At 32.7% G+C, this 17878-nt stretch overlaps 1 protein-coding gene across 1 annotated transcript in view; it reads right to left on the bottom strand.

Annotated features, from left to right (window-relative positions):
- Positions 1–1038: 1038 nt before the first annotated feature.
- The window catches only part of LOC125671450 (dual specificity testis-specific protein kinase 2-like), a 28902-nt gene continuing 12062 nt past the window's right edge, over positions 1039–17878 (bottom strand). Inside the window, exons 5-10 of the mRNA XM_048907203.2 lie at positions 16573–16655; positions 11517–11601; positions 10212–10295; positions 9966–10052; positions 8180–8288; positions 1039–8040 (exon numbers count right to left, since the gene is read on the bottom strand). Of these exons, the coding sequence (XP_048763160.2) occupies positions 7187–8040; positions 8180–8288; positions 9966–10052; positions 10212–10295; positions 11517–11601; positions 16573–16655 (1302 nt within the window). The 3' untranslated portion in view covers positions 1039–7186. The remainder of the gene's footprint in view (positions 8041–8179; positions 8289–9965; positions 10053–10211; positions 10296–11516; positions 11602–16572; positions 16656–17878) is intronic.

The raw sequence follows: 17878 nt of genomic DNA on the forward strand, positions 1-17878 counted from the left end.
TTCCTATTAAATCACAGAAGTAGGAAAATTGTGGAGTTTGAAGCATATAAATCATTTTAACATTCCCCAATTTTTTAGAATAAATTTTCTTTCACAACTTAGGTAGAGAGCTTCATGGACATCACAAACATGCATTTAGTTTTTCTCAGATATACATTGTATATAGGAGTAGAGAAGATTTCCTACATTTTCACTATATGGCCATATTGGCCCCACCCTAGGGCCTGGACCACTGACCCATGAATTTCACAATTTAGGAAGAAAGCTTCATAATCATGCATTTAGTTTTTATCTGTTCTAGAAGATTTACTACATTTTCACTACATATGGCTATATTGGCCCCGCTCTGTCTAAACCCCTGGCCCAGGAGCCATAAATTTCCCAATTTAGGTAGAAAGCTTCATGGACATCATAATCATGCATTTAGTTTTTCTCAAATATGTTATGATAGTAAAGAAAATTCACTACATTTTCACTATATGGTCATATTGTCCCTGCCCCATGAATTCACAACTTAAGTAGAGATCTTCATGGACATTTCATAATTATGCATTTAGTTTTTCTCAAATATATGGGAGTAGAGAAGATTTACTACATTTTTACTATATGGCCATATTGACACCTCCCTCGGGCCTGAACTCTTGGCCCATGAATTTCACAATTTTGATAGAGGGCTTCATGGACATCATAACAATGCATTTAGTTTTTCATTCACATGTGGAAGTAAATAAGAATATTTTAGAAAGTATGGCCTTTTATTACTCAATATTTGGTCCCATCCATGAGACCCTTGGGGTGGTAATTAAGGTAATAAATTTCACAATTTACATTCTTCTCATCCTAGAGATGCTTCACATCAAAAATAGTAACAATTGGCCCATCAGTTTTCAAGAAGGTAAAATTGTTAACGGATGATGACAGATGAAGACCAACAGCAATATAGGTCACTCGAGTGACTCAGGTGACCTAAATTTATACACAACATTAGCCTATAAAACCAATGTTAAACTACAGCTGACAAAAGAAAACACTTCGAAATACCTTTAATAAACTTTATTAAAAACAACAGTTATTAAGTGATCATTTTTCAAAGTCTTATACACAAAATTAACAATCAATTTGGCATTGTGTACTGAACACATGATTACATTATAGATACTAGTTCTGAAAATAACAAGGGTGATGTTATTGCAGTGGTGATCAGTTTAGAGATTAAGATCTTGGAGCGTATATTAAGAAAACTCCTAACAATGTTTCATACACACAAAAACAGATCATTTCTATTCCAAAGAATTCATCACTTTAGAGACATCAATTATGGCATCAGTGATCCTAAACCCACTTTGACTGGTAAAGTTGACCAAGTGGGAAGGAACATTATAATGTTCTACATAAACTTACCCATTGATTAATTCTATCCAGTGAATTCAAAATTGAGCAGGCTGTCATTGTGTAGGTAAAAATATTAAGCACGATTTAACAATAATTAGAATGCCCATATAATACAAAATGAAATTATATGTAAAAAACAAAAAACCTTTGGATGCTACTTACAATTCTGAATGCAGCCAAATTAGTAGGGTGTGGATAAGTCATAATACATATAGACAACTTCACAATTATGCGCATCAATCTGGGGCGAGGAGAGATTGTGTTTGTAATTTTTCTGTCAACTTAGAATATTATTACAACACATACGATAAATATTTTTGAAAAACTTATTAATAACTAAAACCCTTCAGGGAGGTCACTCCTCTGACTTGAGGCAAATATCAAATAGGACTTCTAAAGCATCTACTTAACCCTTTACAGCACCATATTCTTGATAGTGTGGGTTTATTTTCATGAAACACCAGTGATATTTGTGACTTTTCTTTTAGAGAATAATATCAATCACAACAAAAAGCACAATACCTCTCACTTCTTGTCATGACTGTTTAAGTATTTGTATTTATGCATCGATATTAAGTTATCATTTACATATTATGTTGCAAATTTCTTAAGGATCAAGGAATAACATTGTCATAATGGCTGACTTCCTTTTCTAACATGAATGAAAATATAAGCAATACTTGTAATACATTCATATCAAATCTGCCCCCCCCCCCCCAGCTAGGTAGTTCAGTAGTTTAACATGTCAACTACTGATCTGTAGATTGTGAGTCCGAGTCTAGCAGGGATTTTATTATTTTTCCCCCCAGATTACTTTCTTCTAAAATTGTATTTTTAAAACTAAATAAGGAAAATTGGAAATTTTTCAATTTAAAAAAAATTGTATTATTGTACATATCCTCCTTTTTTTCATCCATATCAGATTTCTCAGGTGTGTTATTCCTCCTTATTAAGAAATTGCATTGATGAGTGACCTACCTAAACATCTATATATTTCCAAGTACACAAACAAATTTACCTACATATATTCATGTGTAATCTAATAATATAAATACTGTATAAATTTCCAGATACACATCGAGAGTAAAAAATATAACAGAGGAACAGTGTGAACACATACAGAAACAGCAAAACAGATGGTTAGTATGGATATATTTCTTATAAATTTGCCTTCAGCACAATCTTAAACAAGAGGCCCACAGGCCTTATGGGTCATCTGAGTATTAGTTAAAACTATCACTAGCCCAAAGGGATATAGAATCAGTAATAATTTTCCTGTTCTGCATATCTAAACTAAATTCAGATATCAACAGCAATATAAAACAAGATGCATTCTTTTAAAAAACACAAATGCCTCCAAAAGTGTCCATACTGATAAAAGACTTTACATAATATATGTTACATTAACGCTATGTAAATATTTTGCCCTAGAGCCTATGGTTGAGAAATTCAAAATTTGGATTCATCCCTTTCTGCTTTTCCTGAATATGCAACAAGTTTTTATACAGTATCAACTAAAAAAGGAGAAATCTTTCAAATGATAATGATCACTATGACCACTCTGGCCCCACCCTATGTAGTACCAAAACCTCTACCACTGGGATCATCTTTACAATCATGATAAATGGCTACCTACTCCAATAAAATATCCACTCAGTTTCTATTTAGTATCAAAAGCACTAAAGAAAGAAGATGCAATTCATAAAAACTATGAAATGCTAAGTTTAGCCCCACCCTGGAGTTAGAACCTTTACCCCAAGGATCATGAAAGAACAAGGTACGATTGTGTATATAAAAAGGCCCAAAAAATTTCTGTTTTAAATGTGTCTTGAATTAAGCTTGATCCGTGTTTACAGTAAGTTAAATATATGCCAAGTATACTATCTCAACTTAAATCAAAGTTATTGCTTACTTGATAGCATTATTACATCATGAATAAGACTTTTCCCCACCCTTTTTCAAACAAAGCGTAATAACTGAACTAAATTTCATCCAGATTATTGCCTAGGAAAAGGTCTGCCCATCTGTCGAGCAAAATGAAATTAATATATATTGTTTATTAATAGACGATAAAAAATATATGAATATGAATTTGCTCGACGCATGGGCTGCATGTTTTCTGAAAAGAAAACCCCCTGAATTTATGAATTTTTTCATTGATTTTGGCATTTTTATGCCAACTTCACGCTCTTGTCATTACAACACGAAGCAATTTTGGATGAAATCAAATGTAGTTTGGGTTTTCTTATATATTCTCTTTTGGAATGGCAGATTTTGGGACTCCTATTGAAATCATCAATTTTCTGGGCTAGATGACTGTAGAAACTGTACCTGCTTCTTTACAATTTAGGTAGAGGCCTTCTTGCTCTACATGACTATGCATAGAGTTTTTCTTACAGATGTGAGGTTGTAGAGAAGATTTTTTGTCTCATCCCTAAAGCCCCTGGGGTGCAGGAGTCCTGAAATTCATATCCCTTGTTTCAAAGATGCTTCATACCAAATTTGAAAAGAATTGGAAGGGCAGTTATCAAAATGAAGTTAAAAATGTTCAATTGTTAACATGCATTTAATCAATATGACCTTGGCCCCTACTCTGGTACCAAATGCCTACCTATGGGTCATTTTACCATTTACAATTTTGTTAAAGGGTTACCTTTTTAATATCCATTTAATTTGAATTTGATATCAACAACATTAAAAAAGATGATATTTAGATGTTTTACATATAAACACAGTTATATGTTAGGTTTGGTCCCATCCTGGCATCAGAACCTCTACTCTGGGGATCATGAAATTTACAATTTTTGGTAGAGGCATTCCTGCTTTACATGACTATGGATTTAGATTTCCTAACATATGTGCAGTTACAGAGATGTTGGTCAATTTTGGCAGTGTTTGTTCTGCTTTAAGACCCCATGGATGCAGAAGTCCTGAAATTTATGTCCCCCATGTCCAAAAAATGCTTCATACCAAATTTGAAAAGAATTGGAAGGGCAGTTACCAAGAAGAAATTGAAAATTTTCAATTGTTATTGCAAAACATACGACGACGGATATAGACCAATAGCAATAGGTTACCCAAGTGACTCAGGTGACCTAATAATATCATATCTTATTCTAATACACTTATTAGACAATACAATTAGTTATCCTATTCAGAATTCAGAAAAATTCCAGTTATGATTATCTACAACAGTAAATGTCTTTTCAGATCAATGAATAACAGACTTCTTTTTTGGGATGGCATAATTATTTCATGAATATTTTAATCAATGATACACTAGAAATGATCTTCTAGACATTTGCTCATTTTATAATCTACAGATGTACTCAAAATAAACAATGACAAAATGGAATGTATGGGGAGAAAGACTTGCAAAATGGAATTACAGCAATACAATGCAACTTAAAATGAGTGCAACTTGTCTAATTCAGATGCATTGCTTTCCATAGTTTGTCAATTATTTACATTCAAAAAAAAAAAAAAGAAGATAGACTGAAAGACATGCAAGAAAATATATAAATATAATTCTATTTACAGGGAGAATTTTTGAAGTCGATTTCTGACAATGATAAATTTCACAACTAATACATGTATTTTGTTTAAATCTGAAATACAGGACAAATACATCTTACCGACACTAGAAATGACTAGACCTACATGTATTCAAGTAGGCGATGAAATCTAGTATATATACCATGAAAACACTTATATATGTGCTATCAACCATAAACATAGTTTTTAACTCTTACGTAACCAGTTGCCCATTTACAAAACATACCATGACTAAAGATTAAAAACAAATTCATTTGCCCTTCATTGAAAAGGTCGTAGGTATTAGAGTAAGCATTATCCACTATGGATGTACTTCATGTGCTCTTTCAGAAAAATTACAGCATTTTTGAAGTTTGATCTTTGTCTTAAGAATGTGAAAAGGACCAAAGAACCTATTTTGTTTCATACCACTTGCCTATCCCTCATCTTTATTACCGGTACATCATACCATGTTTAAATATGAACACAAACTGCTTAGTCTTAAACAAAAATTAATACATCATGTTAATGCACTTTATACAATAAACAATAAAAAAAAAATCTTAAATAGTTCAAACACATTAAGAAGCACAAAAAGATACCTGTATAAAAGGATTGATAGTCCAGTTCTTTATTTTGATATACAATAAATTATAATTCGCATTTAAAAAGCCATGCTACATGACCAAAGTACTAGATAATAGAAACATATTAATTGCATATTGGACAATGCATTGGAGTAAAAATGTTTTTGTTCTCAAGACATATATTGAAGAGGACTTTAATGATACTGAATGAAAGTAGGGAAATAATATCAAAATATCACTCTTAAGTTTCTATTCTGATTTGTATTTCATTAATAAAAAATAATTGAACATAAAATTTCAATGAACCCTTTTCCTATGAGACTAGAAAATAACTTACACACAATTGAATTTGAAAATCATTCATCTTTCAAAGTATTTACATTTATATAGATATAAAATTTTCTGAGGTGTCATAAATAAACATAATAGATTAAAAGTGTATATATTACACCACACTTGGTTTTAATGTATAAACTCCTAAATAATATAATACATAGAAAAAGTTATTGTCTTCTCCCTGGTTAGCAGAGAATAGACAGAAAAATGATAAAATGTAATCAAATAATGGAACAGGCCCTTCCAGGATATAGCCATGCTGTGTGTGTAATTGCACTGTATGATTGATTTTTAATTTTGAGGGAGTAACATTGCAATAAGGAGGTAGACAGTTTGACATTCACATGGTTAACTACACATCAAACAAAGGAAGACAATCAGCATGTTAAAAAAAAAAGGAAATCGACAAAAGTTGTGCATTATAATTTCAATATCCTTAAAATCTATTTTCCTTCAGTCAAATATCAGTGGTTAGAGAAAACCAACATATTCAAAGATGCTTGATTAAAGAGTTGTCATTCTTATGTTTGTCCTCATTAGTCCCTGTGAAAATGAGTTGTGATTTCACAGTATATTAGTATAATCTGGTAAAATATTTATCAACAGGTTTCACTTAAATTTATAACGAAAGCCAGTCCATAAATTTGAAGGTGACACAAAAAAGTTCAAGAGATTGAAATTATGTACACTACATACATGTATAATACAACAGAGTAATGGAGAATTGGAATACAGGTTGTTATCAATTAAAAAACAAGATGTTGTACATGTGTATGCATAGTTATGCTACTTATCAATATATCAAAGTCATGAGAGATTAAATACATTTTAACAAGAGACAATACAACTATTGCATTGTTGTTGGGTTTTTTTCATAACACGTAACTCCAGTAAAAAAATATTTCTTTGCTTTACAAGAAACTGTTCAGTAATGCATGTCAACAACAAAGACAATCAACATCCTTAACATTTCCTGAAATGCCCTTTACAGTCAGCTTTGTACATATGATTTTTTTTATTATTATATAAGATTATTCTTTGTTCAATCCAGGTGAACTCCATACATTTTATATCAACATCTTTCTTAGCTACAGAAGGAACATATCAGGAAGTGTAACAGTACAGTCAAACTTGTCAGCCTTCTAACATATCACAGTTTGATAATGATTCTGAAGATGATAATACATATAATGTCAGAAATGTCAAATGTTCAAAAACGAAAAAAATAATAATAATAATGTCATTGTAAAAGCCACAAAGGCACAAACAAAACAGATTGTAATACATGTATATAAAATTAAGTAGCTCTCATCAACAAAAAGGACAGAACAACAAAACTATAAGTGTGTTTCTAGTATTGCACCACCAGAACTGCCAGATGTTTGTGATTCCTCCGAGTGTGTCTCTGTGATGACTGTTACTTTTGGATTTCCTGGATCCACCACCTGTTCTTCAATGGAAGTATACGAGTCTGTGGAACTTCTAGATAGTCGATAATCCCTCACTTCATTTTGATACACAGTCTTTCCATTTCCACCGTTTCCAATTCCATTTGTCAAACTAGAGATGCCATCCATATCAGGACTATCACGGCAAGTGTCTGCACTGAGTTGTCGATGCACATAATATTTTTTAGATCTTTGATCTTTGCTTCCGGATTTAAGTGGGTCTTCACTGTTAAGTTCACACTGTAATCGATGAACCAAAGATTCTGGTAGCACACTAGCACTTTTGGATTTCGGAAAATGAAGGGAATATCTTTTATTATTCAAGGAAAAATTTCGCTGACAGTTAGATCCATGCAAAGACTCTTGATGAAATTGTTCTGCTGCCTTTCTTAATAAAACTGGGGAGGAGGGGAGAGACTGTGTCTGCTGGATTTGCCTGTGTTTTCTCTTGGTAAGTGTTCCATCTGGAGTCATAACTGGGGTACAAGGAGGGGTGTGGGGGATAGAAGGGGAAGGAAGTTCATAACTATAGGAATCCTTGCCATTCCTGGAATATCCCAGGATCTTGCCACCATAGGACTCATAAGCAGCAAAGGGATTGCCCCCAACTGGAGAGTAGAAGGGATCATCTTTACTCATCACCTCCCCTACAACTTGTGGGGTCATGGGGGAAATGTCATCCGGTGATGTTGCCAAGATGTTGTCAGCAGACAATGACCTCTTGTGACCATGGCGTCCTGAATCTACAAATCATTTTGTTAAATATCACTATAAGATTAATATCTTTTTGACATAAACAATTTACAGATTTCAAAATGCCAATAGAGGTAACTTTGGTTGTATACATTTCATGGAAAAATAATAATTTGTAAATATTGAAACCTTTTCTTTTCCTCATCTTTTTATCCTCATGATCCTCCTCCAATAGTTTCTTAATTTTTTCCAATGATGTCACTATGTCCGAAAATGTGGGCCTCTTCGTAGGCTCAATCTATATAATCAAGAATTACATAACTTATAGTTGTTTTTAAAATTCATTCAGACATTAATATTTTTATCTCTAGCACCAGATTGTGATTTTGAAAAAAATAATTACTGATTTTTAAGAATATCACAGCCAGTAAGATTTTTCAATGTTTCCATCATATTTAATTTTGAAACTTTTCTTCAATTCAGAAATATTTATGATTTACTCCTTTCTATGCCAAAGTGCAAAATAACACTTGTCCATCTGACTTTATCATGCATCTACCAATAGGTCTTGGGCTATTTACACTTCATAAACCATAATGCTGCTTTATGAACTTTTCAAAACCAGTTCATATTGCATAAATTTTTCTTCTTTTTCAAAATGACTTAATTTTCAATTAAAAAATCTTATGTCATTCAACTTATGTAAGTTTTGATTTGAAAATCTGCTGATGTCATTCAAATAATTCAATTTTCTATTCCAAAATTTCTGATGCAGTTTAAATTGACAAAAAAATCTTTCTACAAAGCAGAGTTACATCACTTGTAGCAATACATTGTGTGTATTGTGATTAGCTGCTGTTCTCTGGGATTTTATTTTTTGATAGACCAGAAAGCTACACATCCATCCCTAGTAAAACCCTTCAATTTGTAGCCATCTTTTCCTGCAAATTATTCATTTGTTATACAAGTATCTCCATTTTATTTACATCACTGCCTTAAGATTTTCATATAAAAAATTCCTAACATAATGCACCAATACATTTGTGCTAGACATGCTTTCAAACAATTATTAAAGCCATATTTTTACTATGGATGGATCTAAACCTTTCTCGACTATCCTATTTGTTTTCCCCAAGATTGCGACAGTTCTACAGCAATATTCTGACATATTGTAAACAAACTATTTGTTGAAAAACTGAATTGATGAAACTAGTTTTAAAAATTGTGTGTTATTAAAATTGTTACGACTAAAATTTAATTTTTCATTATTATAATTATTAAATTGTAATTCTCTCTCTCTCTCTCTCTCTCTATATATATATATATATATACACACACATGTAATATCTGAGTATATGTGCATGTGCATCTCAACGGCTGATATTTTTTAACACAAAAAATTGTACAGCATAAAGGTGCATGTGGGGAAATGACAGCTTCCTGTTTTTATACACTGAAATAAAGCCTAATAAAACTGTTTACATTTACCCTGACCAATCCTACATTTTATGTGCCAACCCTTATAATTTTCTCAACATTAAATCTGGAAGTCAAATATTGGTAAATATTCCCTTGATTGTTCTTTTTCTGCGTGCATCACAGGCACTGGAAGTTATAAATGTACCTGATAAAAAAAAAGATTTTTTTTATCATGTACATACTTTAGTTTACATAGAAGTATAAGTGCACAGTCTTTTGACCACCATGTGATAACTCAGTACAATGGAAAAAAAGATTTTTGTATCACCTATATGGCAAGCAAAGATGAATTTCACACAAGGAAAACTACAATTCTATATATCAGCATCAAATCCATAAAAATAATATGTTTAAAAAATAAATGGGTTTTTTTTTTCCAAGCCTATATAATTTTTTTGGCATGTAACAATAAAACAAATATATCTGCCCAAGAAGCACACCATATCCAGGTTAAAGACATTGTATAGAGTTTTAAAGTAGCAGAGGTTTCCCTTACCTGACAACAGGTAAAGGCCAGCCTGAGAAAGTCTAGGGGACAGTACTCCACTTTCCCACAGAATGCAATGTAGTCTACACCAAAACTCTAAAAATATTCAAAAATAATTAAAGCTATGATTAAACTGCACAATAATTCCAATGTCATTATTATTATTGTATTCATTTATAAAGTGCAAAAATTACATATAGTTTCTACACGCTGTACAGAAAATCATTGTGATTTGTTGTGTATCAGAATATTTACTGCTGTTCTAGGCATGTAGTCTGGGTCTGCATCAATTCTGGCTGTTATCTCACACATAATTATTCCAAATGAAAACACATCAGCCTGAAAATACAAATGTATACTCCAAATAAATATATGTTTCTTGTTCTAATTTCTAACAAATTCATTTTTGAGCAAATGAGTGTTTCACTACTATATAAATCCACCAAGACTTAGTTAGATTCATTTCACACATCAAGTCATGAATGTACTCAAATATCTCCTGCTATGTTTAATTATTTGTTCTGCTTTCCAATCATCAGACATATCTTCTGTAAGCATTTCATAAAAACCTACTCACTATCGGCATGATACACTGTGTTGTTTAACAGACAGACAGGCTAAATCAAAACAGTCACCTCTCTGTAATTTATGGTTGTTAATCCATAACCACCACATTCTTATTTCTGATTAATGCTAATGTAAATCATTATATCTTTTATTTCAAATTAAAGGTTTTAACAAATGGAAATAATTCACTTAAATATTTTTCAAAAGTACTTATCATCTCTAAAATGATCACTTAACTTTAAGCTATTAGTTTAACACTGAAGCATAATTTCTGCAAATTTCTCTATTAAAGCAAAGTCTAATCATAAAGAAATCTTTCAGTAAAAAGTAACATGCAGACATTATTTGTGGAGAGAAAAACAATTAACACAGAAATGCGACATCCACCATAAAAAATAGGTAAATGTATTTTCTCCACAGCAATGTTTTGTCAACGGCAGACAATGCACACAAAAAATAAAAGTACAAAAAGTTTCTCAATACTTAACTCAATATTTCAACAGAAAATGGATCATTATAAACTATATATTTACTTGTTTCATGGCAAGAAATAACCTTTGTCACAGATTATAAATTAGCACAACAACTAGAGCTAGGACAGAACATTAAACAAGAATCTTTTGCATAAAATTTTCCCCCCAGTAATTTTTGTCCAGATGTAATAAAAAATGATTTCATCCCGTTTGAAACTTGCCCAATGACTTTTGCTACTGAAGAGTACTTATGACATGGACAAAAATTTCATTCTATACAGAACTTTGTTTCTTTTCACAAAATTAAGGCCTGGACCTTTTCTATCTAACTAGATGCTTGAAGATGCTCAGATACTCAAAACCTCGGTTCAGAAACATGACACCTTCACTGATCGTACTTAATTTTATACCACATACAAGCTATCTGATGTGACTTAAATGTTTGTGAAATCAACATTATTTTTATCCAGAGATGATACTGATATACACCCGATACAGTACAACAGTGCAAATTCCTTACCTGTGGTCCATACCAGAGACCATTCAGGGCTTCTGGAGCCATCCAATATGGAGACCCTACAATGGGCAGCTTTGTCCTCTTGTCTCTAAACACAGAACAATATTTTATTAGGGTATTGAAAAATTGCATTTAAAAATTAAACATAGCACAGAATGTACTCATGGGAATAACTTTTTCAAACATTCAAAGAAAAACAATTAATTACTGTATATATCAAAGTAATTCCAATGTTTTTAAAATTTGATAACGATTTATTTTCACTAATTTGCACACGCTCTGGAGTATTATGGAGTATGTTTTAACCTGCAACCCCTCTAATCAGCAATGAACAGGTCCATGTAGTGCCTAGCATGCTTCATTGTTTAATGACTAAAGGAGCCCTGTGGCTCATAGGTACACTGTACAATACAGGCAAATGGCAGGGGGTTCAGAATTATTACAATATGCAATGCTTGTTTACAAATATAACAGTAAAAAGTCCTGTAAATATGAAAAAGTGAAGATAACCCACTGTAATGAATATCATGCATATCTTTTTCCTATAATTTTGTAAAATGAACATAACGCATGCAGTGTGTTACAGCAACAATTTGAATGAAATGATTGATTAAAAATTGGTAGCTTAGCAGGTATATTGGTGACTACGTGTGCCATGTAACTATTGCAGAAGAGTTAACATTTTGGACTTGTTTTTACCATGTTGAAAATTTCTTGTGACTTGTTTACGACAAAATCTAGCTAAAAAATGAAATTCAGTTGAGTTTTGTGCATTGTTTCATATATCTAAAGAATGTATGACTTTCTGAATCAGTATGATAAACAAGTAGTGCATATTCTTAAGGGTAAAATTGAAAATTTTCACCTCAAGAAAACATTTTCAACCTAGGCAAAAAGCCTCAACTACATGCACTATTCAAATAGCATTATAGCGAGCCAGCGCAGAGCGGTGGCTCATATGGCAAACTCTAATGACTAAAGTGCGCGAAATAATCAGAGCTAAATCTAAACTTTTAACCAAAAAAAATTTTGACGCCAATCATTAAATATGGCAGAGATCTCACAAAGTCACATCTGGACTATGATTGTGAGCTTAAGTGGATTATCATCCTAATCTTGTGGTCTCCTAGTTTGAAAATTCAGTGCACCATTAGGTGTTATGTTTAAGAAAGGCATGGCTAGATGATGTCTACGTTTGGTGCGCGTCATAATAAGACTGACAGTGGCGGATCTAAATACTTGTATAAGTCCTGTTATCAGGACAATATACGTAATTATCATATACTTTCAATTTCATCTCCTCTTTTTTCTTTAAAAGCTTGCGGGCATATATCACACCATATATGCCCGGAAACATTCCGGCCCGCAAACATTACATCACAATCAATACACAAGCAAATTACTACACTGTTATTTTTCAAATTTTTCGTGTTTTTCATCTTTTACTCAGTTAAACCAATAAAGAAATTGATAAAAATAAATCATTGTTAGTTTCTAAATGAAATTGAAAGTATATAATAAAAAGGTTATAGACTTTGTATGGGAAAATATGTCGACCTCATTTTTTGTCGCGGACGGACCTCGCAAGCTCGATCCGTGTAAATGCCAAAAAACTCAGTCGTCATATTTTCCCATACAAAGTCTATAACCTATAAACATTAAGCATACGTAATATGGCATCGAACACAATTTGTATATAATTAACTGCAAACCACAAATCTGATTAAAATAATAAAGTCTCAAAAGAATTTGATTATGCTAACAAGAAAAAGAGACTAACTTGTTTTAAAAACTATGTGAGGTGCACAGTGAATTAAAGCTATACATGTATATTAAAAAAATAAAAAAAATAAAAATGTTATTTGGCCTGATCGAAAACATTTTAAAAAAAAAATCTTCTGCATCTAAAAATAAGAACTGCTTAAATCTATTTCCTTGGCACGTCCGGTAATGCAAACCATGATGACTACCCCCCCCCCTCCCATGATAGCCAACCATGCCACTTGCTATTAACGACTGAAAAATCATTAATTAATTCTAGTTTTGTGAATAAATCTCAATATATCCTACAACAATGGACAGGGGCTCAACAATGTTGCAATTTATTCAATAATTATATGTGAATGCTGGAATATTTCAACATTGTGTTACAACTAGGATTATGTACAATATTATAGATATTGTTCTAATTTTCTCTTCTGAAACATGCCATTGCTACAAGGGGATTGTTATATGAATTTCATTTTTTAAAATTAGATAGGTACGCATTGGGTGGGGGTGGAGGATCTGTGCATGTTTGTGTAATAGTGTTGAATTTATTGATTTATTTAAAATTATCATTAATATATAATTTGAACATATTTTATTGTATAAGTGCATATTATACAAACGGTTTGAGCACAAGTTCTTTCAACTTACAGGGTTCTCACCTTATTATCATTATATTGAAATGCGTTTTATGTTCAAAGGCAGTGCTGTTCACACAGTTTTACAAACTTGAAAGATTTGCAACAAGACTTGGGCATTTTTATCACATAATTAGTTCCTTGGAGAGATTGAGAGTATAGAAATTAAACAAGAGGCCCATAGGCCACATCGCTCACCTAAGTCACCTTGGCCCATATCTGAAGACTTTCCATATATATTTCCATGTAAAACCTTAGTCCCTATTATGGCCCAAACTACCCTTTGCAAACTTGAATCTACACTATGTTAGAAAGCTTTCATGTAAATGTCAACTTCTTTGGCCCAATGGTTCTTGAGAAGAAGATTTTTAAAGCATTTTCCTATATTTGTATGTAAAACTTTGACACCCCTCCCCCCACTTGTGGCCCCATTCTACCCCCCGGGGGCCATGATTTGAACAAACTTGAATCTGCACTATGTCAAAAAGTTTTCTTGTAAATATCAGCTTTTCTGACTCAGTGGTTATTGAGAAAAAGATTTTAACTATATATTTGTATGTAAAACTTTGATCCCCCTTGTGGCCCCATCCTATCCCTGGAGGCCATGATTTGAACAAACTTGAATCTGCACTATGTCAGAAAGTTTTCATGTAAAAATCAGCTTTTCTGGCTCAGTGGTTCTTGAGAAGAAGATTTTTCCTATATATTTGTATGTAAAACTTTGATCCCCCTTGTGGCCCCATCCTACCCCTGGGGGCCATGATTTGAACAAACTTGAATCTGCACTATGTCAGAAAGTTTTCATGTAAAAATCAGCTTTTCTGGCTCAGTGGTTCTTGAGAAAAAGATTTTTCCTATATATTTGTATGTAAAACTTTGATCCCTATTGTGGCCCCATCCAACCCCCAGAGCCCATGATTTGAACAAACTTGAATCTGCATTATGTCAGGAAGCTTTCATGTAAATCTCAGCTTTTCTGGCTCCGTGGTTCTTGAGAAGAAGATTTTTAAAGTTTTTCCCTATATACTTGTATGTAAAACTTTGATCCCCCCTTGTGGCCCCATCCTACCCCCGGGGGCCATGATTTGAACAAACTTGAATCTGCACTATGTCAGAAAGTTTTCATGTAAAAATCAGCTTTTCTGGCTCAGTGGTTCTTGAGAAGAAGATTTTTCCTATATATTTGTATGTAAAACTTTGATCCCCTATTGTGGCCCCATCCAACCCCAGGGGCCCATGATTTGAACAAACTTGAATCTGCATTATGTCAGGAAGCTTTCAGGTAAATCTCAGCTTTTCTGGCTTAGTGGTTCTTGAGAAGAAGATTTTTAAATGACCCCACCCTATTTTTGCATTTTTGTGATTATCTCCCCTTTGAAAGGGACATGGCCCTTCATTTGAACAAACTTGAAAGCCCTTCACCCAAGGATGCTTTTGGCCATGTTTGGTTGAAATTGGCCCAGTGGTTCATGAGAAGAAGATGAAAATGTGAAAAGTTCACAGACAGACGGACGCCGGACAAAATGTGATCAGAAAAGCTCACTTGAGCCTTCGGCTCAGGTGAGCTAAAAAGTAGAGGCAGTCGATAGCATACAGTTCGGAACAAGTCACGCGTCAAAGGTTAAGCAAGTGACAGTCAAGGCAACAGAAATAAAATGTATATAGTATAAAAATATTTCAATTACTTTCATGTATAATATGTTTTAATGATTTAATGTAAAACCCTGGGAGAAAACTAAAATGGACTGTTTTTGCTGCCAATTTCAATTATGTACCGAGTATTTGGCAAATAGATATTGTTTGAATTGAACCTGATCAAAGCATGGACACTACAAAATGGGTACAAACATGTAGCTGTGCTCACTCAAGCGGTAGCACAGTTAACATATTACTTTCATGTAATTTAGTTGAATCTGATTGGTTTAGAAACATTTGGAAAAACATATTGTTACCCTCTGAGAACAGAAACCATGCCCTCTGGAATGATAATAGCCAGCAACAGGAAACAATACTTGACAACGGGTGATATTAAGTTTGCGGCCATCAAATCAACATTAAAAGTTGCAAATAACAAACGAGAAGATAGATATTTCCATTCTAATGCAATTTCGCATTTCGTTTGATGTTTACTTATGTTTTTGCACCATTCTATTATGATGTTACAATTTAAAGCTTTCTATTTAGCTAATGTTCGTTTAACAGCCTTAAACTTCAGTGTTTTGCTTTGTTTAGCATATTCGTCTAATGTATAACATTCAGTATAATAAAAGAAATAAAGCATGTAGTTGATGGTAACATTGAAAATTTCACCCCAAGAATCATTTATACATTACCCTTGCTTGCATGTAATAGTTATTATTATAGTAAGTGTTATAAACTATTGCAAACTTTAAACACTTGAAATGTACGTGCATGAATTTTGTGCAGACGTTTTTTGTAACATAACCTGTTATCCAGTTATTTTGATTGTTGCTATGTTCTATCATGTTGGAGGGCATGGTTTTATCATTCAGAGGGTGAGAGTATTTTTATCAAATGTTTCTCAACCAATCAAAGACTGAGTCAATTAATTTACATGAAAGTACAATATTACAAAATATCACATGTTACAAAAGTTTATAAGAAGTGTATCATGAATGGTGATGCTGGCTTACAAAGGATCTGGAATTTTTGCTGCCAGCCCAAAATCTGACACTACAGCAGTGTACACAACCCCCTCCACTCGTAGCAGTATGTTCTGGAAAAGAAAAAACACAACAAATAATGAAGTAATTAAAAAATTCAAATAGCATCATTATCAATACTGTGACAATTTTTTTTTTTATAGAAAACAGACTTAACTTGTGTATCACCTCTATTCATATTTCTGTGCAATCATGAATTTAGAATTAGACACACAGATTAAACAAAGCAGACAGATATGTGCACTGCTTAGGAAAAGCCCTCTTCAGTTCACATCCTGGTATAAATAATAATGCTTTCTCATAGATTACTGAATAAAGAAAATGTGTTGGAAAATACAACCTCTATACAAATCAAAGGCTTCTAACTCGATCACGAAAAGTCTAAAACTTACAAGTATTTCCCACTTCCCTCTCAGATAACTGAATAAAGAAAATGTGTCAATAAATACAACCTCCATTCACCACAAAGGCTTTTAAACCAAATAGTCTAAAAACAGATTACTGAATAGAGAAAATGTGTCAGTAAATACAACCTCCATTCACCACAAAGGCTTCTAACCCAAATAGTCTAAAAACAGATTACTGAATAAAGAAAATGTGTTGGTAAATACACCTTTTATTCATCGCAAAGGCTTCTAACCCAAAAAGTCTAAAAACAGATTACTGAATAGAGAAAATGTGTCAGTAAATACAACCTCCATTCACCACAAAGGCTTCTCACCCGAAAAGTCTAAAAACAGATTACTGAATAAAGAAAATGTGTTGGTAAATACAACCTCCACACACATCAAAGGCTTTTAACCCAAAAAGTCTAAAACTTAAACAACAACCACATATTTCCCACTTCCCTCTAAGAAGACATAAACTGATACGGTCTTCCTTCTATGCATAAAATACATGCTCTTTATTTCTAAATTGGAATGGACATATTGCTTCTTAACCTCAAAATATTTCCTAAGTGTGTAATTGGAAATTTGTGAGCAGAAAACAAACACAACATGAGGAAATAATCATCTACAATTTACAACAATGTAACCTGAAGGGCTACTCGCGTACCCAAAGCCTTTAATGCTTGGATAATGATTTTTCAAGCAACCATTTTACTCTTTAAGTTGACAACTTTTAAGTTCAGCAGATTGAAAGCTGAATATAGAACGTAACCACAGGTTAGAGCACTAGATACTCTCATCAGTAAATTGGGGACGAGAAAAATTAAAGTTAGTAAAACTACGATAATAATTGCTAATTATAATTGTGAACTATATAAATAGAGCCA

Source organism: Ostrea edulis, chromosome 4, assembly GCF_947568905.1.
Source record: "Ostrea edulis chromosome 4, xbOstEdul1.1, whole genome shotgun sequence".
In the NCBI taxonomy this organism is placed as follows: Eukaryota; Metazoa; Mollusca; class Bivalvia; order Ostreida; family Ostreidae; genus Ostrea; species Ostrea edulis.